This window comes from Etheostoma spectabile, unplaced genomic scaffold, assembly GCF_008692095.1.
Source record: "Etheostoma spectabile isolate EspeVRDwgs_2016 unplaced genomic scaffold, UIUC_Espe_1.0 scaffold272, whole genome shotgun sequence".
NCBI classification, from domain to species: Eukaryota; Metazoa; Chordata; class Actinopteri; order Perciformes; family Percidae; genus Etheostoma; species Etheostoma spectabile.
Genome location: NW_022605576.1, coordinates 775,552 through 799,846, shown reverse-complemented (window position 1 = coordinate 799,846; position 24,295 = coordinate 775,552). Strand labels below are relative to the sequence as shown.

Genomic DNA, 24,295 nt, shown 5'->3' with positions numbered 1-24,295 from the left:
GACCCTGCTTACTGAACAGGCCTCTTCTGGTCTGTTCTTCTCTTCCAGCTGGCTCAATGTGTACATGGACGAGCAGAGAGATTTTTAGTATTTGTAGTCCAGAACTGCATCGCCTACTACAAAAAGCTGACCGCGTCTAATTTTAGCTAATTTTAGCTACATGTCAAACGTCAGTCTTCAGCGTCTCTGGGGCTATAAACCGCACATAGGAGGAAAGTCACACGTCACATAGCAGGTAGCTGATCCAACGGCCCATAGCAAGGTGACCAGTAACACTAACGCAGAGACTAGCCTCGGCTAATTAAATAATTATCTGACTTAAGATGCTCCAGGTTGGAGGAGGAGCCATTTGGACGCTGAAAGGACGTTGCCCTGCCCAGTTAATTTCCTTCTCCCTCTTCTTTCTTTAACGTGAAGGTGTTGGAATTTCTTAGGTCGAAGACATTCCTTCCCTGGCTCTGTCGTTCCGCTCCATCTCTACCTCTATCAGTGATCACGTGGAGATCTGAGGACCAGGTAACCATAGTCCTCAAAAATCAGCCGCAGGTTAGAGCGCCAACACGGAGACAGAGGACGGGGACGGACATCTGGCGGAATTTCCAATGTTAAAACAGCAGTCCCGGAAGTGGGACATGGTGGATATAGACTAGCTTCAAACACATATTGCATCCCTGATGTCTCAACATTAGCAGCCCTGGTCTTCCAGACGGCAACAGAGACAATGAGTGAGTCAGCTGTTCTTATTAACCGCCATCTTTTAACGTGACAGTAATTTGTATTGAAAGTAAGAGGGAAGTAAGTAGGGAGAGGGAAGTAAGAGGCCAGTGTTTTATTCTGGAAATTTTGCCAATTAGGTGAACCGTGAGATTATTTTGGGTAGGTGGCCCCTGGTCTGGAAAAGTTTGAGCAGTACTGCCCTACATAAGCCCCACAAGGGAAAATCAAAACCTTATTTTATTTTATTTTTTTTCCAGCAGCATATCTTTGGTGTGATAATCAAAACTCACATTAAATACAACGTTTTGCCTTTTCTCCCAAGTTTGAAGAATATGTGTGTCTCACAGCAGTCATCTTACTCCTTTTAAGGTTTTAACTTTTGTTTTTAATGCCAATTATACTACACAAGCTACTTCTGGTTATAAACGGGGATAAACTGATGTTTGTCCCGGCCGTTTTTGGCAGTTTGAAGATTATCTGTATCTGCGTTTTTTTTCAAAAGTTACCTGCTTCAGCTCGGCTACAGCTCTGTGTCTGTCCCTCTGCTTCGGTTTACCCGGTCCTCTGCTTTCGGGGACTTAATGCCCCCCCAACACTATCTGACTGCCTGTTACTGGGGATTGTGGTGGATGTTTCTCAGTTATAAAATCATTGCTGAAAGCACTCAAACTAAGTTTTGTGTTGGAGTTTGTAACATTCCAAAATCTTGATTTTGACTGAAAGTCTTTAATTTTCACTTTATATGCATATCACTTCCAAATATTAACTTAGTATTATTAATATTATAAGTTTCATTAACTACTAATAATTTGTATCGGCTTTTAAAAAACAGTATGGGTCAATACCTACTTATGAGTATGAGCCATTTTGACGTAGGTAAAGTATCTATATAACACAGTATAACAAAGTATATGTATGTGTGTGTGTGTGTGTGTGTGTGTGTGTGTGTATATATATATATATATATATATATATATATATATATATATATATATATATATATATTACCATTTCACATCACTGCCAACAAGCAATAGCTTGCAACCTGTTCCAGATGCACAGCTCAGAGATCTCTGCTTTTTACTTCAATCAAATCCAAGGCTGTGACATCATGCAGCTTCTGCTCATTCACTTTTATGTGTCGACTCATTTCTCTGATGAAATATGGTCTGAATTTAGAGCTTCACCCCCCGCCAGTGGTCGAGACACTGGCGTCTATAGCTCTCTTCTTCCCCCCCACTCCTCCAGCCTATTCTCTCTTTTCCACCCTTCATCTTCTCCTTCTGCTTCTCCTTTCTGTTCCTGAACTAGTTAAATATGGCGATGCATGTCTTGGTGCACCGCGCACAGCACACACACACCACACACACACACCACACACACACCACACACACACACACACACACACACACACACACAACACACCAAAATAGAGGAGGGTTGCAAAAGCCTCCTCAACCTTTTTCATGCTTAATACACCCTCACACCCGCTGGCTCTCTCTCCCCCCCTCCCTCCCTCCCTCCTCCCTCCCTCCCTCCCTCCCTCCCTCCTCTCTCTCTCTCTCTCCACTCTCTCTCCCTCCTCTCTCTCTCTCGCTCTCTCCTCCTCTTCTATCCCTTCCCTCTCCCTCCTCCTCGCCTCTCTCTCCCCCCCTCTCGTCTCCTTCCTCTCCTCCTCTCTCTCTCCTCCCTCTCATCTCGTCCCTCTCCTCTCGTCCACTCCCCCCCTCTCCCTCCTCTCTCCTTTCTCTCTCTCTCCCCCCCCTCCCTCCGCGCTACTTACTCTTACTACCCCTCCTCTTAAACACACACAGAGAGAGAGAGTGTGTAGTGTTAGTCGCCGCAGCAGCGAGCAGAGTAAGCCAGGGCGAGCGAGTGAGCGAGCCTCCACCAGAGTCAGCGAGCGGCTGATCGTGCGCAGCCGAGCCGTCATGAGCCGGGCAGCGGGAGTCGGCGCCGCCGGGGAGGCTGGGTAGGAGCGAGAGAGGGAGAGGGAGAGAGAGAAAAGGCTTTGTTCTAATTAAATGTCTCTCGCTCTCTGTCTGCATCATGCTGTACTTCCAGCTGGTGATCATGGCCGGGACCGTCATGCTGGCCTACTACTTTGAGTACACCGACACCTTCAGCGTGCACGTCCAGGGCTTCTTCTGCTACGACACCACGTACACCAAGCCCTACCTGGGGCCGGAGGACAGCAGCGCCGTCCCGCCCGTCCTGCTGTACGCCCTGGTGGCTGGGCTGCCCACGCTGCTGGTGAGTGCCCACTCCATCTGCAAAAACTTCAGCCGTCAGACCTGTAGGCTCACCGATGAGCCTCCATCTCATCTCCACCCTTCATTTCTACGTATTGTTTTCAAATGAATTCTGGAACATTATCACGTAACGTTTGATTACTCTAGCACTGAATTATAAGTTGATTAATGCAGTGAGTGATACTGCCAGCAATTTGAATAATAGAGTGATTATTTAGGTCAATTGTGATGCCATTCTCTCGTTGTAGCTTCTCCAAGAGACAGCTTCTGCTGCTTGTCTCTGTTTGATATCAGTGTTAACTCCACCTTCGGGGGCTTTTGGACTGTTGCATAAAATAAGACCTTTATGGATTTTGCTGTTGGTTCTAGGATCTTGTGATGACACTTTACCAATGTCATTGTATTGAACGAGTAATACATGTATCAAGCTATAAAACGTTTGTTATTTGCAGCACTAGATTATTGTATTGATTGAAACACACACACACAAACCCAGGTATTGTCCTGATTCAGCCTCCATGTAGATTACTTGTGACCTGATCTTTGCCCCATGAGATAATGTCCAAAATCTCATTGAGAGGCAAAGTTAACAGGATGCGATCTGAAACCTGTTCAGCTGCTGTCTCTGAGGGAATATGGATGCATATTGAGTAATTGTTGTCATGGTGGTTTTTAAAAGTTGTATTTATTAGATTTTTCTGGCCACTTGGGGGCAGCGTAACAAGCTGTGAACCCATTAACATAAGTTGATGTGGTGAATGTTTGAGCCTATGTATACACCCAGCAGGCACACAGCAACGGGATGATTCATTGGGAGTCCACCTGATGAATTTGAGTCCAGCATTCTCCGTCTTTTAGCTGTTTCTGCTCTCCACCAACTCGTCTTCTGTGTCTCAAGCTGCTAAACGCTCCGCCGTGTTCCCCAGCTCGTCTCCACCTGTGTCTGTCTGCCGAGCAGGGACACTTCTCTGGCTTTATCAGAGCCGCTGCTGCTGCTGGAAACGATGTTGATGAGAGCGTCTGCGGTCCAGGAAGCCAAAGCTAAAAGAGGCTTATCAGAATGAGCGACATCTTTTACAGTATTACTTACTTAGAGACACGGCTTCCTTGTAGATCACAGCTCACCCTGAGCCTGAGCTTAATTCCAGGATGTGATTCTGACCCTGATTTGTGCTGCGTTCCAGCTACGCCCCATACCACACCGGGATCGCTCTGAAGCGGAGCATCTTGCTGCCCGATGGTCTCTAAGTACTTTACAGAAGAATCAGGTGTTTATTAAGCTAGTATCTACCTTCCACTCCAAGCTCTCCTACAGTTAAACTCCATGCCTTCTCTTTTCTGGTTGTCCTAATACAAAAGGTCTCTGAAATCTATTATGAAACAGTACTTGTGGTACATTGGGGGGGTCAAAGAAACCAACAGGACGTCACACAAATGGGCCATTTCAATGACACTCCCACCACTGCACAACCCTGCAGCAAATAGACAAATAACTTTTTTTGGTCTAAATGTACTGAGAAAAAAAGAAGACAACATTACATCTAAATAGCGTAGCGACAGACCGGCCGTGTCATAGCTCAGATAGAAAGATCAAACAGGAATCCTACCTGTGTATCAGGGGGAGCAGTGCAACATCACTCGGTCCTGAATACTCCCTGATGGGATTATTTCTCTTCCTGCATATACTCCTGTTATTTTCACCTGATCTTTGTTCGTATTATAATCACCAGGATTAGCCTTAACACAGACAATAGGGACATCTTTACCTCGCCATTGTAACTCCCTGGCGCCTGGATGAAAGATGCTTTTGTGATCTTTCACTCTTTCATTAGCTCCGCCAATTACCATCTGATTGTGGAATGAACTCATAAATATGCAGCCAACAGGGTGCAGCGCAATGTTAAATGCTGTGATTACCTCTGCAGTAGCTGACAGTGCACTGTTTATACACACACACACACACACACACACACACACACACACACACACACACACACACCACACACCCCACACCCATGCTTTCTGAAAGAAACACATTTCCGCACATGCACACACATCTTTCTGCAATAACAGTATGCATACAGACTTGCACAACCGCACACAAACACACGCACAAAGACATACAAACACACACACACACACACACACACACACACTGAACACAGCGCATCCTGGCACAGCAATCAGTCTCAAAGCTGCAATATTATATTCAACCAGATTCAGCAGCTTACGTTTCTTTCTTTCTCCTCTGCTGCTCTGGGAGTTTCTCTTTGATGGCACGCTTCATTACACTGCATACTCCTTTTGATGTAATTAAGTCGGGATGTTTTCATGCAGACTGACAGGGTCTTCAGTGTGTAATATGGATGAGATAAGATCAGATATACTTTATGGATCCCACATCGGGGAAATTCCCTTGTTACAGCAGCTCACAAATGCAAACAACAGAATAAGAAAAAAAATACACAAAAAAGAATGGAGTGGAAAACAATATCTCAAAAGTACATGAGAAATAGATGTGGATGTGGCCAGAGCATAGGAGATTCCCATGGTACAGAACAGACAGCATGTTAAATTTGGTTTCCCTGCTGAAATCGAGAGAAGGTATGTCGTTATAACGCTGCGTCCAATCGGGCCTCTGGACTACGTCTGCTTTTTCGGCTCATGTGCGCAGCAGGGGAAAGCACTACCTTTGTGGCAGAAGTGGAATATGACTCAGGATGTGGTAATTATGAAACAGTTGAGCCAATCTCAGGGAAGCATGACAACAGCAGCTTAACAAATCCACTCCCAGCACCACGGGTCTGCAGCCGCAGGCAGATGGTGTTTGTTTTCAAGACGAAATAAATAGATAATGGGAACATGATGTTGATGAAGCAGTTTACATGATATGACATGAGTTCATAAAACAAGAATGCAACATGAAATGCAACTTTCCTTTGACTATCACACGCAGAATTGGTGAGCACAAGGGGTGTAAAAAAATCATGTGTTTATTTATATATATATAGTCTAAGGGTAGTTAGAGCAGTAGAAAGGATTCCAGCAGCTGGACGTCCAACAGTCTGCAGCTAAAGACAGTCAGTAGTGGTTTATCTGACCATGCGGTTGTTATATACTAATTGTTATATATTACATATATACTAATATACTTTCAGTCATCTCATGTTTCTTATTTATTTCGTTTAACAGCAAATGAAACAATTTGTTACATCTTATTGTTATTACATTTTACCCACATGTCCTTAACAATAAAGAAGCCTTTCTTTAAACTTTTTTCTTTTTTGTTATTTAAGATAAAATACTGAGTACCTTACAATACTATTCCAGTTTCAATTTTGATAAGAGGACACATCTGCGGTTTTGCACAGTTCATAGAAAAAAATAAGTATTTTTCATTTCAGTCTGTTAAAGAAATCGTGAGAAAATGGAAAATTGGGTAGTTTGCATGTTGTATGTTGGTGTGTGCGTCAATCTTTTTAAGAGAATTCAAGAGAAAGTGTGTGGTAAAGCGAGTGAGAGAGTGACAGTGTTTATCTTCCGAGCGAGTCTAGAGTCCTAGTGGGAGAACCAAAGTGTCCCCCCTGTTCTTTCTGACCACGGCGGGACATCTGCAGCAGGAGAAGTTAACCCTCTCCTTGACTTCATGTTGTTGATGGAGAAGGAGATCCAGGAACGCCACCACACCACGACCGAGCATCTTGCGTTGCCATGACGTGTAGTTACATTTTTCGAAGGTTGCACGTCAGGCTACAACGTAGAGTCGGTATCTCCAAAATATCGTAGCCATGGTGTAGGTTTAACGCAGAAGCAAAAATCACGCTTTAGAAAGACGCACATGATAACCAGGTCACCGAAATACGTTAATTCCATTTGTTTTGGTTTTTACGGTTGTTTTTCTGCATTTTAGGCCTTTTATTTCCCAAGACAGCTGAGTTAATGAAAGGGGAGAGAGGGGGGGGGATGTCATGCAGCAAAAAGGGCCGCAGGTCGGAGTCGAACCCTGGCCCGCTGAGTTGAGGAGGAAACCTCTATATACGGGCGCCCACTGTACCGACTGAGCTCTCCTGGCGCCCATACATTCATTCTTACTAGTTTACAAACCACACACCAGCTCCTTACATTATGCAACAACTCAACACAGCCACCCAGTGAAGCAAGCGTATCCTCCATATGCATTTGCAGATTTTGTACAATTCATTCCAACTTTATTCTCAACATGCGTCTCACCATTTCCCCCCCAGTGTCATTACAAGCCTTTTATTGACAGATTCCCAGATGTTCCCCTTGGATCAGAATAGCCCTGAGCAGTCTGAGTATTTGCTTTCAGAATCCCCAAGTAAAAGAGTGACAGACATGATTGGCAGCTAGAAGAATCATGGGATTATCTGTGGAACGGGTGGCATTCCCAGCTGAGGTCGGGCTGCTTTTGAGGCAGACATGACAAGACACATGGTGTAGGTTGGGTAGGAGACCCAGTAGACCTGTGAGAAGTTTTCCCAGTACAGCCTGGTTGATTACGTGTCTGTGGTTTGAAGCCAGGCCAGTCAGTTTCCATGGAAGTGCTTCCAAGAAGGAAAAGAACATTTTGGTTACCAATGCAGTGTGTGATCTTACACACTCGGCTTTTAGACAGATTTTGTTCTGATGACTTATTCACACGTAAATCAGGGATTCAGGGATGGTCCAGGGTGGCTTTAGTGCTCCAGATACACTCTTCCTCCTTCCTCTTAGTCTGCACAAGAAGGATTTTCTGCACATTGATGTAAAGGAACAAGTGTGTGTGCGTGTGTGTTTCTGTTCATCTAATGTACTTTACACTTGGCAGGTGTATTGCTGGGTACCCAATGACGTGCATTCTCCATTTGGTGCATGTTGTAAACGTGGCCCATTTAATACACATACATATTACTCTGTGGACCTAAGTCCAGCATGAACGCAGCACAGTAACGGTTGAAAACCTGAGCGAGCGCTGTGTTCAGCTGTGGGTGCCGGGGCTTCAGGGCAGGACACCACCAAATGGAAGGCTGAGTACAACTCACTACCGTATTTTTAAGAAGAGACGAAGAAAGTTCGCAGATGTTACATTGTAGCAAAGTAAACATTTGAATCATCAGCCTGTACCTTTTTTAAATTACACTGTTGTTCCTGGAAGTAGCCGGGTCCCAAATAGCTGTTAGCAAGTGACTATCATTGCTAGGGGATTTGACTATGTCATGGCAGGTGCGTTGCTCAGGACCCAAGGAAGCGCACTGTCAATGTCAATTTCTTTGGATGAGCAGCAACACTGGACGCCAAGCAATCAGCCTTTTCCCAACATGCATCATTCCTTTCAGGACAAACCGAGAGACAAGCAAACAGCCACAAATCCCTAATTACCCACAACATCCGAGATGGGAGAGGTGTAGAAGACAACAGGGCGTCGATATAGATCTTCAGCTCCACTCTGGGAAGACATAAAAAGCAAAGATTGAAGTGTGTTACAGCACATTGGCTCCCACTGTTCTCAGTAAACTTATTTTCTTTCCAAGAATAAAAGTGCCATGAAGATGGATGGCAGTTTGGCAGAAAGCCTCAGCCTGCAGCGCCCGGCTACTGAGAGGGAAATCCATCGGAGAACTCCGAGACATGGTTAAAAACACAACTAATTACAGTACACACCGGACACCCTAGTATTTGTTATTGTCTTTTTTGGGGATGTTTGCCATAGCACGTACAAGTGATGGAAGTTGTACTAAGAATTTTCTCTCACGTACAAACAAAATTCTTTATTGTTCCCACGAGTCCTGTACAGATTTCTGTGGGCCTTCTCCACGGAGGAAAAACACTTGCATGACTTCAGAAACATAACGTCTTAATCTGATGTGGGGTTAAAATATGAATCAGAAATTAACAAATCATCTCATCATCTGGCTGCTTCCTGAAAAGTGTATTTAGATTTTAATTGGCAGATCTTGGCACGGCGACTTCTACAGGTCAGTAGTAACTAGGCCGGTTCTCTTCAAAACAATCATTATAATGGACAGCCATGATTCATTTTTGAAATATTCTTTATGAATTGTCGCAGTAAGCCTGTGAAATGGTTAAAAAACAAACAAATGGCAGCACTCATAATTTCACTGATCATGTTGACTTTGCAAAGGTTTGGTTTATGAATAATTGTAAACATATATGAGATTCCGTACAGTCACTCTTACCTCATTCATACTTTTGCTTTCTGCTTGTGTTTTACTCATTTTGACATCTAGCAGTCTCGCTAACGTTATTAGGGCCCGAGCGCCGACAGGCGGCGAAGGCCCTATTGGAACTGAAGGAATTATTATTCTTTCTTTCTTTATTATTAGGGCCCGAGCGCCGACAGGCGGCGAAGGCCCTATTGGAACTGAAGGAATTATTAGGGCCCGAGCGCCGACAGGCGGCGAAGGCCCTATTGGAACTGAAGGAATTATTATTCTTTATTATTATTTTCCGTCAAATGAATTGCCTTTTTGGAGGACTTATCATATTCAAAAACTCACCAAATTTGGCGGTCGCATCAAGTCTGGTGAAAATTTACGTATTTTAATGGTTTCGGGAATAGGCGCACAAAAATGGCTCGCTAGCGCCACCTACAATATTACGAAAATTCAGCCCCTGCAGTATGTTTAACGTAGAGTCACGTAACTTTGTACACATATGTATCATGGCAGGGCGGACATAAAACTCCATGGTCGCCCCCCCCTAAACCCAACAGGAAGTCCGCCATTTTGTTTTGAATGTGCGAAATTAGTGCGATTTTGGCCATTTCCACATGTCGTACTTTAACGAACTCCTCCTAGGGCTTTCGTCCGATCAGCTTCAAACTTGGTGTGTGTCATCTTAACATGTTAACGATGAAAAGTTATTAAAAGAAAAACTTTTCGTCATAGGGCGTGGCCGTGGCGGGGCGGCCATTTTGTGCGATTCGCCACCAAAACAGGAAGTGGGTGTAACTTGAGCGTACGTTGTCCGATTGGTTTGAAACTTTCCACGATTCATCAGAGTCCGCCCCTGACGACATCTACACGCCGCTATTGGCTCAAAGTCATAGCGCCCCCTAGTGGCAACAGGAAGTAGTCCTAAAAGACAAGGTGCTATACTTTAACGAACTCCTCCTAGAGATTTCATCCGATCATCTTCAAACTTGGTGTGTATCATCCTAAGATGTTGACGATGAAAAGTTATTAAAAGAAAAACTTTTCGTCATACGGTGTGGGCGTGGCATGGCGGCCATTTTGGGTGTTTAGCGATGAAGATGAAATTGGCTGTAACTACAGTGTACGTTGTCGTATCTGCTTGAAATTTCCCACAAACACCAAGAGTCCAGGCCTGAGGACACCTACAGGCCAATATGGAGTTTTGGAGATAGCGCCACCATCTGGCAACAGGAAATATGCCTTATATGACAAACATCATCCGATTTACATGAAACTTAGAACGTGGTGTCTACATGTGATACTGAGGCGGCCCCTATATTATGGCCACGCCCAGTCACTCAGGCCACGCCCCCTTTCATAACATTTGAACCGTTTAACTTAGATACTTATGTGAGGTGTCATTGAACTCAGCAGAGACTTTCCTTTTTATGGGTGATGTTTGACCCGCCCCCCTATGATGCGGCCACGCCCCCTTTTACAGATAATGACCTGTATGACATATAGGCTTGTGTGAGGTATCAATGAACTCAGCAGAGACTTCCTTTTTTATGGGTGATGTTTGACACGCCCTCTTATGATGCGGCCACGCCCCCTTTCCCGGATAATGGCGTGTATGACGTATAGGCTTGTGTGAGGTATCAGTGAACTCAGCAGGGAGTTCACTTTTCATTGGCGACGATTTTCAGGGTACGAGTGACGCGCAAATGCGCGGTCGCAAGGAGTGGCGTCCGCCGGTAACCCCGACTGGCGCGGGTTAGCGAGGGCCCTCCATCGCTGCTTGCAGCTTTATATTATTATTATTCTTTATTATTATTCTTTTTCCGTCAAATGAATTGCCTTTTTGGAGGACTTATCATATTCAAAAACTCACCAAATTTGGCGGTCGCATCAAGTCTGGTGAAAATTTACGTATTTTAATGGTTTCGGGAATAGGCGCACAAAAATGGCTCGCTAGCGCCACCTACAATATTACGAAAATTCAGCCCCTGCAGTACGTTTAACGTAGACTCACGAAACTTGGTACACATATGTAGCATTGCAGGGCGGACATAAAACTCCATGGTAGCCCCCCCCTAAACCCAACAGGAAGTCCGCCATTTTGTTTTGAATGTGCGAAATTAGTGCGATTTTGCCCATTTCCACATGTCGTACTTTAACGAACTCCTCCTAGAGCTTTCGTCCGATCAGCTTCAAACTTGGTGTGTGTCATCTTAACATGTTAACGATGAAAAGTTATTAAAGAAAAACTTTTCGTCATAGGGCGTGGCGTGGCGGGGCGGCCATTTTGAGCGATTCGCACCGAAACAGGAGTGGGGGAACTTGAGGTACGTTGTCCGATTAGCCGAAACTTTTCCACGATTCATCAGAGTCCGCCCCTGACAACATCTACACGCCGCTATTGGGTCAAAGCATAGCGCCCCTAGTGGCAACAGGAAGTAGGCCTAAAAGACAAGTGCCATACTTTAACGAACTCCTCTAGAGATTTCATCCGATCATCTTCAAACTTGGTGTGGATCATCCTAAGATGTTACCGATGAAAAGTTATAAAAGAAAAATTTTCGTCATACGTGTGGCGTGGCATGGCGGCATTTTGGGTGTTTAGCGATGAAGATGAAATTGGCTGTAACTACAGTGTACGTTGTCGTATCTGCTTGAAATTTCCCACAAACACCAAGAGTCCAGGCCTGAGGACACCTACAGGCCAATATGGACTTTTGGAGATAGCGCCACCATCTGGCAACAGGAATTATGCCGTCTGACAGGAAGTGAGTGTAAATTGAGTGTACATTGTCCAATTGGCTTGAAACTTTTCACGATTCATCAGAGTCCGCCCTGAGACACTACACGCGAAATGTCAAAGTCATAGCGCCCCCTAGTGGCAAGGAAGTAGTTCCAAAAGACAGGTGCTATACTTTAACGAACTCCTCCTAGAGATTTCATCCGATCAACTTCAAACTTGGTCTGTATCATCTTAAGATGTTCAAGATGAAAAGTTATTAAAAGAAAAACGTATCGTCATACGGTTTGGGCGTGGCATGGCGGCCATTTTGAGTGTTTAGCAATGAAGAATTAAGTGGCTGTAACTACAGTGTTTGTTGTCGTATCTGCTTGAAATTTCCCACAAACACCAAGAGTCCAGGCCTGAGGACGCCTACAGGCCAATATGGAGTTTTGGAGATAGCGCCACCATCTGGCAAGAAGAAATATACCTTATAGGACAAACATCATCCGATTTACATGAAACTTAGAATGTGTGGTCTACATGTGATAGTGAGGCGGCCCCTATATTATGACCACGCCCAGTCACTCAGGCCACGCCCCCTTTCATAACATTTGAACCGTGTAACATAGATACTTATGTGAGGTATCATTGAACTCAGCAGAGACTTCCTTTTATTGGTGATGTTTGACCCGCCCCTTTATGATGCGGCCACGCCCCCTTTCCCAGATAATGACTTGTATGACGTATAGGCTTGTGTGAGGTATCAATGAACTCAGCAGAGACTTCCTTTTTCATTGGTGATGTTTGACCCGCCCCTTTATGATGCGGCCACGCCCCCTTTCACAGATAGTGACCTGTATGACGTGTAGGCTTTTGTGAGGTATCAATGAACTCAGCAGAGACTTCCTTTTTCATTGGTGATGTTTGACACGCCCTCTCATGATGCGGCCACGCCCCCTTTCACGGATAATGACGTGTATGACGTATAGGCTTGTGTGAGGTATCAGTGAACTCAGCAGGGAGTTCACTTTTCATTGGCGACGATTTTCAGGGTACGAGTGACGCGCAAATGCGCGGTCGCAAGGAGAGGCGTCCGCCGGTAACCCCGACTCGCGCAGGTTCGCGAGGGCCCTCCATCGCTGCTTGCAGCTTTAATTATTCTTTATTTTCCGTCAAATGAATTGCCTTTTTGGAGGACTTATCATATTCAAAAACTCACCAAATTTGGCGGTCGCATCAAGTCTGGTGAAAATTTACGTATTTTAATGGTTTCGGGAATAGGCGCACAAAAATGGCTCGCTAGCGCCACCTACAATATTACGAAAATTCAGCCCCTGCACTACGTTTATCGTAGACTCACGAAACTTGGTACACATATGTAGCATGGCAGGGCGGACATAAAACTCCGGTAGCCCCCCCTAAACCCAACAGGAAGTCCGCCATTTTGTTTTGAACGTGCGAAATTAGTGCGATTTCGCCCATTTCCACATGTCGTACTTTAACGAACTCCTCCTAGAGCTTTCGTCCGATCATCTTCAAACTTGGTGTGTGTCATCTTAACATGTTAACGATGAAAAGTTATTAAAAGAAAAACTTTTCGTCATAGGGCGTGGCCGTGGCGGGGCGGCCATTTTGTGCAATTCGCCACCGAAACAGGAAGTGGGTGTAACTCGAGCGTACGTTGTCCGATTAGCCCGAAACCTTTCACGACTCATCAGAGTCCGCCCCTGACGACATCTACACGCCGCTATTGGCTCAAAGTCATAGCGCCCCCTAGTGGCAACAGGAAGTAGGCCTAAAAGACAAGGTGCTATACTTTAACGAACTCCTCCTAGAGATTTCATCCGATCAACTTCAAACTTGGTGTGTATCATCCTAAGATGTTGACGATGAAAAGTTATTAAAAGAAAAACTTTTCGTCATACGGTGTGGGCGTGGCATGGCGGCCATTTTGGGTGTTTAGCGATGAAGATGAAATTGGCTGTAACTACAGTGTACGTTGTCGTATCTGCTTGAAATTTCCCACAAACACCAAGAGTCCAGGCCTGAGGACACCTACAGGCCAATATGGACTTTTGGAGATAGCGCCACCATCTGGCAACAGGAAATATGCCGTCTGACAGGAAGTGAGTGTAACTTGAGTGTACATTGTCCAATTGGCTTGAAACTTTTCAGGATTCATCAGAGTCCGCCCCTGACGACATCTACATGCCGAACTTCGCTCAAAGTCATAGCGCCCCCTAGTGGCAACAGGAAGTAGTTCTTAAAGACAAGTTGCTATACTTTAACGAACTCCTCCTAGAGATTTCATCAGATCGACTTCAAATTCAGTCTGAGTCATCTTAAGATGTTGAAGATGAAAAGTTATTAAAAGAAAAACTTTTCGTTAAACGGTGTGGGCGTGGCATGGCGGCCATTTTGAGTGTTTAGCGATGAAGATGAAATTGGCTGTAACTACAGTGTCCGTTGTCGTATCTGCTTGAAATTTCCCACAAACACCAAGAGTCCAGGCCTGAAGACACCTACAGGCCAATATGGACTTTTGGAGATAGCGCCACCACCTGGCAACAGGAAATAAGCCTTATATGACAAACATCATCCGATTTACATGAAACTTAGAACGTGTGGTCTACATGTGATAGTGAGGAGGCCCCTATATTATGACCACGCCCAGTCACTCCGGCCACGCCCCCTTTCATAACATTTGAACCGTTTTACGTAGATACTTATAAGAGGTGTCATTGAAGTCAGCAGAGACTTTCCTTTTTATTGGTGATGTTTGACCCGCCCCCCTATGATGCGGCCACGCCCCCTTTCCCAGATAAGGAGCTGTATGACGTATAGGCTTGTGTGAGGTATCAATGAACTCAGCAGAGACTTCCTTTTTTATTGGTGATGTTTGACCCGCCCCCCTATTATGCGGCCACGCCCCCTTTCCCAGATAAGGAGCTGTATGACGTATAGGCTTGTGTGATGTATCAATGAACTCAGCAGAGACTTCCTTTTTTATTGGTGATGTTTGACCCGCCCCCCTATGATGCGGCCACGCCCCCTTTCCCAGATAAGGAGCTGTATGACGTATAGGCTTGTGTAAGGTATCAATGAACTCAGCAGAGACTTCCTTTTTTATTGGTGATGTTTGACACGCCCCCTTATGATGCGGCCACGCCCCCTTCCACAGATAGTGAGTTGTATGACGTATAGGCTCGTGTAAGGTATCAATGAACTCAGCAGGGACTTCCTTTTTTATTGGTGACGTTTGACCCGCCCCAATATGATGCGGCCACGCCCCCTTTCACAGATAATGACTTGTATGACGTATAGGCTTGTGTGAGGTATCAATGAACTCAGCAGGGAGTTCACTTTTCATGGGCGACGATTTTCAGCGTATGAGTGATGCTTTATTGCGCGGTCGCAAGGAGAGGCGTCCGCCAGTAACCCCGACTGGCGCGGGTTAGCGAGGGCCCTCCATCGCTGCTTGCAGCTTTAATTATTTAATTGTATTTCTTTCTTTTTTTAACCTTTTTATTTAACCAGGTAAGTTGATTGAGAACAATTTCTCATTTGCAACAATCCCTTCAGGTACCACCTAATGCTTGGTAAAACATGACAAAATGAATCTAGCTACAACAATCTTCATGCTGTCTTTACATGTTATAACAGTCTTCAACGTTAGATGTGAGATGATTGCCTTTAGATGCAAGGTGGTGTCACACTTTAGTCTTTTTAAAGTCTGTTCAGAGTTGTCTAGTGTTGGTAGATCTGGGACAAAACAGATGACATGACGAAAGACAAAAAACATTTAGTGCTTTAGTCCTTGAGAATAAAAAAGGCCGACATGAACCAACCAGACAGGACAAATCGTCAGAAGAGGAAGACTCGCTCACCTCTCCACCCCCCCGTTACTGTGTTTGGCGTGACTGAGTGTTTAAGGAAATGACAGCTACTGTAAAAAGAAACAGGCAGTGTGAGATAAACTGTAAAGCAGAGTGAATGTGACTCGATGCAAAGCAACACACTGGACATACACAGTGAATGGAACTTAACAAATCTCTGAGTTTATCTGAGTGGGTTTGTTCCAAATATCAGCGAATAGATCGACTGTATGCTCCTCAATGCTAAATTGAATTGGGACAATGCTCTGCATAATGCGTTTGCTGAATTGATTTGGAAGTGTTTATGAAAGAGTATTCCCTTAATAAACAGGCCATTCTTAGAGCAGTTAATGTCCCCTGGCCTGATCAAGATTACAGGGAAGGTCTGAAATTTCTTGTTTTATCTGCTGCCTGTGGAGGTGGGAACACACAGCTGTCTTTGTGAATGATAACATCCACAGGAAAAAGTGAATTAGATCATGAGTTCATCACTCCTGGGCCTTGGAGTTTCCACAGTGTCACATGTTCTGTTGGCTGGTTGTGTGTCAGAGTTGCCAGCTTTATCTCCACCACGCTGTGGAGTAATGTCCGCTGCACCGCTAATACATTTAGGGATAGAAGAAAAAAAACAATCTGGGTTGTTTGCATTTCTTTAACCAATCAGAATCGTCTCGGGCGCCACTAAGATCCCCAAGCAGAGACGGCGGCTCTGCAGAATAGTTTTGGAAAGGAACTTGATTTGATGGAGCATGTTCACCCTACAAGCATCGCTGAGAAAAGGATGGATCATCCTGATGTCGTGAAGCATCTGTCTGGATGACTTAAACATTTCCCCTCCCAACGATTCCAACTCCAATCATTTTAGGATGACTTTTTCATACATTTGGATACAAAATTTAAAAAAAGGTATTTCCAGTAATCTACTCCAATCCCAGTGGTCAAGCAGCCTGTATTAGACACAGGTTGATCTATACTCAAAAAGATATTGCAGTTTTAGTTATGAATTGCAACAAGAAAATGTATATTTATAATTGTATAAAGGGAAACAGTTCCAATGAAAGGCAGTGTCATTGGGTAAAGTCTTTACATTCTACAGTACTACAACACGTTAACATTTTATTTAAAACATGGCTACCAGACCACTAAACCTAAACTCAGGCTGATATGACATATTTGAAAAGGGATCATGCTAATATGATTTATATAAGCCATTCCTGCTATAAGCTCCCATCAGCCCAGAGGTGTAGCTCGTGGCCAAATCTCCCGAGCCTTCAATTTCAACCACCCTTTATTAATATATGACTTCACTTATGCAAATGCCCCGTCTCTGATCACCACTGTAAATAACAGTCCAGACACATTTGCGGTCGGGGTTCTAAAATATTGCTTCCTGGTGCTGCGTTAGACTGGAAACCTAGTTTACCCACGGCACCAATAAAAGAACCCAAACCTTTAAAAAGTGATTAGAGAAAGAGTGGGAAGGAGAAGAGAGTTCGAGGGTACGCTCAAAACCAAGAGACACGCCACTTTAACCTCTGCATTACAATTACGCAGTAAAGGATTATCATCTTCATTTGTAATAGGCCAGTAAACCTCTTTAAAGAATCCAGCGGGCTTCTCAATATGGCAGAGCAGATAGTGGAAAAATACTAATTCACTTTTCCTCACATGACAGATTGAGTTGCTTTTGTCCAAGATAAGTTCTGAGGCAGCTGCAGTGGCTTTGGAAGCAGATAAGTATTGTATTTGCTTCTGTCCTTTACTCGCTTATCTTTGACTGATGTTCAATAGCGTGTTTTTTGGAGATAGTGACCAACGATGACAGATTTTAAAAAAGCAGTTTGCAGTGTTGATACAGGTTTAAGGAGCGCCTGTAGCTCTACAGCTCTACTCAGGCTGCAGGTACCTCTAATCACAGGGTCCAATTTCACTTAGATATAGAGATACTGGTTCAATACTGGTTATCATTGGATACGGCTCTTTTCTTGTCTCATATGTGTTCCTATGGTTCTCCAACTACAAGTCCATCCACCTTTAGGCTCCAGGAAAATACGTTTGGAATCTGTGATAGTGTCTGGGACTGCTCACGGTGAGGTGAAGACACATCTCTGAATGCTTGAACTAGACCAGCATAGATTCTGGGCTGACCTAAGGGTTTTAGTCTGATCAAAGAAAAGCAAATTTTGGCAAAAGTCTTTTTTTCTCCAGCGTGGAGCTGCTGCCCCCGCGAACCGATACCGGATAAGCGGATGAAGATGGATGGATGGGTGGTCTTTTTTTCTGCACTTGCCCTGCATTGCACTCAATCCAGCATTAACATCTGTGCATTCTGATTTGACTGATCTATGACTCTGAAAAGGAGTTCACTACTGAGACCCTGACTTGTGATTTGGCATTTTACTAGACACGTTGTGTGTTTCCACCTTGTTTTTTTTCAAGGTTTTGGCCATTTGGGGAACTGCATCTTAAGGCGCTTGGCTGGCTTCGTACCTCAGCTGTGGTGGTTGCTGCTGGTTTTGCGGTGCCGTTCATAGCTTTTTCCAAAGGACTGCATGGACCACTGTGGACTACAGAGGCCGGAGGCTTCAGTCATGCCTCTGTGGCTAAAAATGAAATACTATGTCCCTGGAGTCTCTTTGTATCAGCATGCTCAAAGTGTGCCTCTTCTGTCTTTCAGATGTCAGGCGCTGTCTCACTTTCCTGTTAAAAGTTGCCACTGCAGGTCCAATTATCTTGCAAATAGAGACCTAGTTACACACTGAACTTTATTGGTTCTTTTGGGGAAGGATTGTAAAGATTTAATAAGAATGTGTTTAGGACATTTCCTCTCTAACTGGGACGTTTTGGGTGTGATTGGTGGGACGTCTGTGGACAAAGTCCACACGGAGATACCCTGGTAAGAGATAATGAGGTGTAACCGTGTATCAGCTCATTTAAATAGCTCACTCCATTGTGTGAACAGTTGGATTCAGTTAAAGGTGGAAAATGTAATACTGACAACTAGCGTTTAAGATGTTTGCTGCAGTCCAAATTCAAAGTACTGGAGAGAGTCATCTCTCCCGTCCTAGACTCGGAAGTTCAAGGGGGTTGCCAGGTTGAGACCGCTGAACCCAATGTCCCACAATGTTGGGGAAGCAGGGTAAGAATTTCGGCAGAGGGGAGATTTTCGGTTCTTGTACATTCCAGATCTTAGTCAGGACGATTGACGTCCCTTTTGACTCTGTTATGTTAAGAAAGAGGTCGTGGGTGGACTAACGTTTCTCTGACATGCGGGAATAACGTGATGGTTAAAGAAGAAAGTGACTTTAGGAAACCCCACGCTCCTGGGTCAAAGTCCTGTGTTTGACCCATCCACCCCCCCAACCCACCTCTCTATGCGGAATTTCCGCCTTGCATGCTTCTCACTAACCCCCGTGTAGCTGCTGCTCTCCCCGGTATGTTCTCCACACACAATGAAGGACACCTGTTCTTTGAGACGCTGACAGCCACTGTCCGAGCGTCTGTATTATACCAGTTCAGACTGAGAACGGGTTGGTATGTATAAAAGTTAAATAAACACTGCCTTTCCTCTATTAAGAATATAACTTTGTCTGAGATTATGTGTAGATGAATAAACATATTTGTTGTTGCATGATGAACAAAATAATTTATAAGCTTGTCTATGTACAGGACATTCCACAATTATAGCTCGTTTTGCTGGATGTCTCTCTTTTCGGATGTCTGGTTTTGGATGTGCGTCCCCGTCCCCTGCGGCTGATTTCTGAGGACTATGGTTACCTGGTCCTCAGATCTCTGCAGGGTAAATCCAGACAGCTAGCTAGACTATCTGTCCAATCTGAGGACTATGGTTACCTGGTCCTCAGATCTCTGCAGGGTAAATCCAGACAGCTAGCTAGACTATCTGTCCAATCTGAGGACTATGGTTACCTGGTCCTCAGATCTCTGCAGGGTAAATCCAGACAGCTAGCTAGACTATCTGTCCAATCTGAGGACTATGGTTACCTGGTCCTCAGGTCTCTGCAGGGTAAATCCAGACAGCTAGCTAGACTATCTGTCCAATCGGAGTTTCCTGTTGACGACTAAAACTACTTCTGAACGTACACATGTTCCACCAAAACAACTTGAGACTATTCAGGAGAGCCACCGTCGCTCCGTTGTTGTGATTGGTTTAAAGAAATGCCAGCAACCCAGAGATTTATTTTCTCCTGTCCAGTAATGAATTGGTGGTGTAGCCAGACTTAACTTCACAGTGCTGTGGAGATAGAGCTGGCAATGCAAGACTACCTTGACGCTTTCATCTTGACACACAGAGAGAGAGAGAGAGAGAGAGAGAGCGGGGAGGTAGTTTAGGGACTAAACAAGCAGTGCATTGTCACTGTGGCCCTGTCAGCTTGTGTTATAGCTGAGAAAGTGGGACAAATGGCCTGTGGCTTTCACAGCGTTGCTCAGGCTTTTCGGAAATCAGACTGCCCTTCAGCCATTTGTGGCCTTGGCTTCTCAGTGATATCACAGCCAATGAGTTATGGCTTTTATAGTGCATGACCAACACTAGTATGTGCCCGGGAAAAATAGTATCATGGTATGTTTATAATCATAAAAATTCCATGTATTGTGAGACTATGTAACTTTTGGCATTGAAAGGATTAAGGATGAATACCCCCTCCCTTTCCTGAGTCACTTGCTTTAAAGACATTGACATATACAGTAGTATATGTTTTGGTATGGCAGTAGCGCAAGAACAATCATAAGGTGCTCTCAAACCTAACCCGTGTGGTGCGTTCAAAAGGACTCGGTGCATTGGCCCTTTCGGTTACTTTGCAGTGTGAAAGCAAAATGGACCAACCATAAAACATGTGAGCCCAAATTCCAAAGCGGAACTGTGAAATCCATCTGATGATCATGAACAAAGCAATCTTCCAAGTGCTCCGTATGAATTATACATACAGTATATTCATGCAAGATCATTTGGTAACCATGACGACACACATGCGCATTACATTTGGAAGATAAAAGCAGTAAAAAAAAAGAGATGTGTTGAGCTTGTTTCCTAATAAAAAAATAAGTAAAACCATAGCAACCCCACAGTAAGTTTGCCCTATTCTAACAGCAGAAGATGTGTCTTTTGTCCCTTTTGTCCCTGTATACAAGTTCCCATTGCTTCTGTACTATGCGACCCCCCCCTAGAGCAGGCTACTTCCTGTTTAGTGCTTAATGGGGATTAAGTGATTTAATGGTGCGGCTCTACTAGAATGAACCGAATTCTGATAGTAGATGAAACGTGTCATTTTGAGGGGGTTGTGACACCTAAAAAACATGAATCCACTGATTCATAGACTTCTTATTCGCCACATAAGGCTATAGGAAAATGTCTTTTTGGGCCCTATGGGATCTGGTGACAGAAACAAAAATTCCACTGTTTGTTTGAAATGTCAAAATGGTTTCAGAGCACTTCCTGGGGACCTTTGGCGTGGCAGGCAGTCACGTGGGTGGGAGACACACATGGGCAGGAAGTTAAAGAGGAACTGTGCAGTTATTGTTTGCGTAATGTACCTTAACTGAACAGCTTTGGAGTCATTGGAAGGGGGATATGACTTCTCTCGGGTCGAATGGTGGTCGTCTCCCTCCCCCCTACCGCCTGTGAGTGGAAAAACCCCCCCCTCGCAACTTAGGGCCAGCGAGTCCCCGTCCTCAGCATCAGGAAGTATGCCGTGATATCAGGTCTCGCCATGTCACAAATGGCTTCACGGCACTGCACACATTCTGGCATTCAGGAACCGGCTAACAAGGTTACGATGGAGTTTTTCACACTATTGTCATGGCTGAGCCGGCAAAAAAGAAGCAGAAAGCTAGGAAAGCATTGATGGAGGAACAGAGAAATATGAAACCACAGACTGACCGAGGGAGGGGGTTAGACACAAGTAAACATAGGAGCGGTGGGGGGGGGGCTCCATAGAGAAACCTGTGAGCAAAAAGTGTGAAAATGGCAAAGAAATGGCTAAAACTGCATAGCACCCCCTTCTTCAGGACATACCAGCAGAGATCTTTGTGGTAAGTGACTCCTGCTAGTCCAAGGCTACGGTCACTGTTCAGTTCTCTTAGTTTGTTAGCAGCGTCCGTCCTGGGGCCTCATTTAGAAAACTGTGCAGGGATTTTGTGTCAAAAGTGGCATACGAACGAAAGAAAGGATGTGAGTATGCACAGAAATATTCCGATTAATAGGGCTGTGCACACCCATGTCCTTTTACCTATTTGATGTGGTGGTAATTGTTGTCAGTTCACCTTATTTACCTGTGGACCATGTATGGCACTAAATCTTTCCAGTAAAGTACAATGATTAAGACATAAAAAGCAGCCTAGGGGCCCCTGCCCACCTTAATCCACCCCTGGATAAGAGGCCTGACTTTGTAGGTGTTTTGAGTGTGTAGTGTACGTGCTGTTGTAGACTTCCGGAGGATTCTCCTGAACTGACACATTTTCCCTACATGAGAATATTTCAATATAAACTTATTTGCAAAAGGACAAGTAAAACCTTTGGGTAGTTCAGTCCAAGTGTTTTGGTTTTAGTTTCCTCTTCCCTCTGTACCCCATCTTCCCCCCCTCACCCGTCAACCCAAATCAGTCACAGTGGCAGCTCTGTGGGTTCCAGCTCCGGGCCTCAGTACCCATCACGGCCACATACATCGACCGGCGCATGTGCACAGTTGCACGCATGCTTGGACGCACTGGGCTGGAATCGCTGACAGGACTTTCTGCATCTGGGTGCTCAGCCAGGTGGAAACATTCAGACCAGGCAAGGTCAGGAGGTTGTCTGTACAAATCCCGGTGAGGGGAACCTGTAAATGAAAGATTAATCCTTCAGTGCCGAGTGTGAAATCAGCCAAGCGCTGAAGGCACAACTCTGGGCTCAGGAGACGGGGAGGGGGGGAGGGGGGTGCATGGGACACATCCTGGAGACAAGTAGCCACAATAGTGTTGATCATGTCCTATTGTGGGTCTCTGTTCATGGCAGCTTACTGAGAACACAAAATGCTGCAGTGCCAATCCAGCCCTGCAGAGATCTGAGGACCAGGTAACCATAGTCCTCAGATTGGACAGATAGTCTAGCTAGCTGTCTGGATTTACCCTGCAGAGATCTGAGGACCAGGTAACCAGAGTCCTCAGATTGGACAGATAGTCTAGCTAGCTGTCTGGATCTACCCTGCAGAGATCTGAGGACCAGGTAACCAGAGTCCTCAGATTGGACAGATAGTCTAGCTAGCTGTCTGGATTTACCCTGCAGAGACCTGAGGACCAGGTAACCATAGTCCTCAGAAATCCACCAGAGGTTAGAACGCCGACACAGAGACAGAGGATGGGGACGGACATCCAGCTGAAAATGATTGACATCTGGCAAACTTTCCGGCATAGAAATGTTGTGGATATAGATCAAGGCTTGCACATTGCACCATATCTACTGTTTATTTTTTAAGGGTTAACTATTCACAACAGCACACAACTTACAAAATGAACACATCCCCTCCCACCCCCAACACCCATTCATCATCACCACTTATTTAAAAAAAGAAAAGAAAAGATGCAACCATAATTATTTAATGGAATACAATAACATAGTAACAAAATAAACAGCTGTTAACCACGTTAACCGATGTATGTAATAGACCCGCAATTATTGAGTAAAAGCACTGTTCTCACTGCTCCGCCAAGCTCAACACCCCCATACTCATGCACACACTTCACTCAAAATGAGATTCCACTTATGGCCCTGAACACACCCGTCTTTTTTTAGACTCAGCCACAGCACGGCGGCGTGCTGCTTCTATGCTCTGACTGCTCTTAGATGACTATGCATGTGTTAAACAGGTTCCAGCTTTCAAACAGGCCTCGCTTGGCCGGGTCTGAACTGAAAGTCAGGTACATGTACTGGATACCACATGCTCCGTCAGAAATCAGTTTAGGTAAACAAAACGACGTACTTATCTTCAGACTCATACTTGATGCTTTTACGCCTCAGAGCTGCTATGATGCATATGATTCAGTGTGAGTTATTTGACATTAGGGCAGGGTGATATTCAATATGACCATTAATCGTCTTTCAGTGGAATCATATGCTAATCAAATCATATATTGAGAAACAGTGAGCTACATGTATGGTGTCTTGAAAATAACAAGCACATATCAAGTCACAAAGTCTGTTGGGAAACATTGTGAGGGAATATCATTTGAAGAATGCAGATTTGAAATTGCCGACCTGGAAATTTTCAAAATTTAAAATGTAAAACCTTTTTCAAGGTTATGGTCGTCTTTCTTTGACCCTTTTTGTGTCTTTCACCCAATGATATTCCCACTTTTTCAATGTTTGTCGACTGTTTCTGAGCCTTTTGAAATTTTTGCGGATTTTTCCCCAAATATTTAAAGCTTTTAAAAAAAATATTTGTCACTTTTTTTGTCATCTTTTCACATTTTTGTCACTTTTATTTAAAGTTCTTATACCAATAGTTTTTTCTCCAAATGCTATAAAATTGACAAACAACACACAAATTCAATGAAAGTAGT

General features: G+C 44.5%; 1 protein-coding gene and 1 long non-coding RNA gene across 4 annotated transcripts in view; both read left to right on the top strand.

The window, feature by feature from the left end:
• The window catches only part of LOC116685844 (uncharacterized), a 286,432-nt gene that overhangs the window by 129,843 nt on the left and 132,294 nt on the right, over window positions 1-24,295 (top strand). The window lies entirely within an intron of this gene.
• Window positions 1-24,295, top strand: part of plppr5b (phospholipid phosphatase related 5b) — a 179,615-nt gene that overhangs the window by 25,852 nt on the left and 129,468 nt on the right. For 2 of the 3 annotated variants that reach the window (XM_032510801.1, XM_032510802.1), the window contains exon 3: window positions 2,782-2,970. In XM_032510801.1, coding sequence (XP_032366692.1) covers window positions 2,782-2,970 — 189 coding nt within the window. Of the gene's footprint in view, window positions 1-2,528; window positions 2,971-24,295 lie in introns of those variants that run through there. The other variant, XM_032510803.1, reaches the window with a different exon arrangement.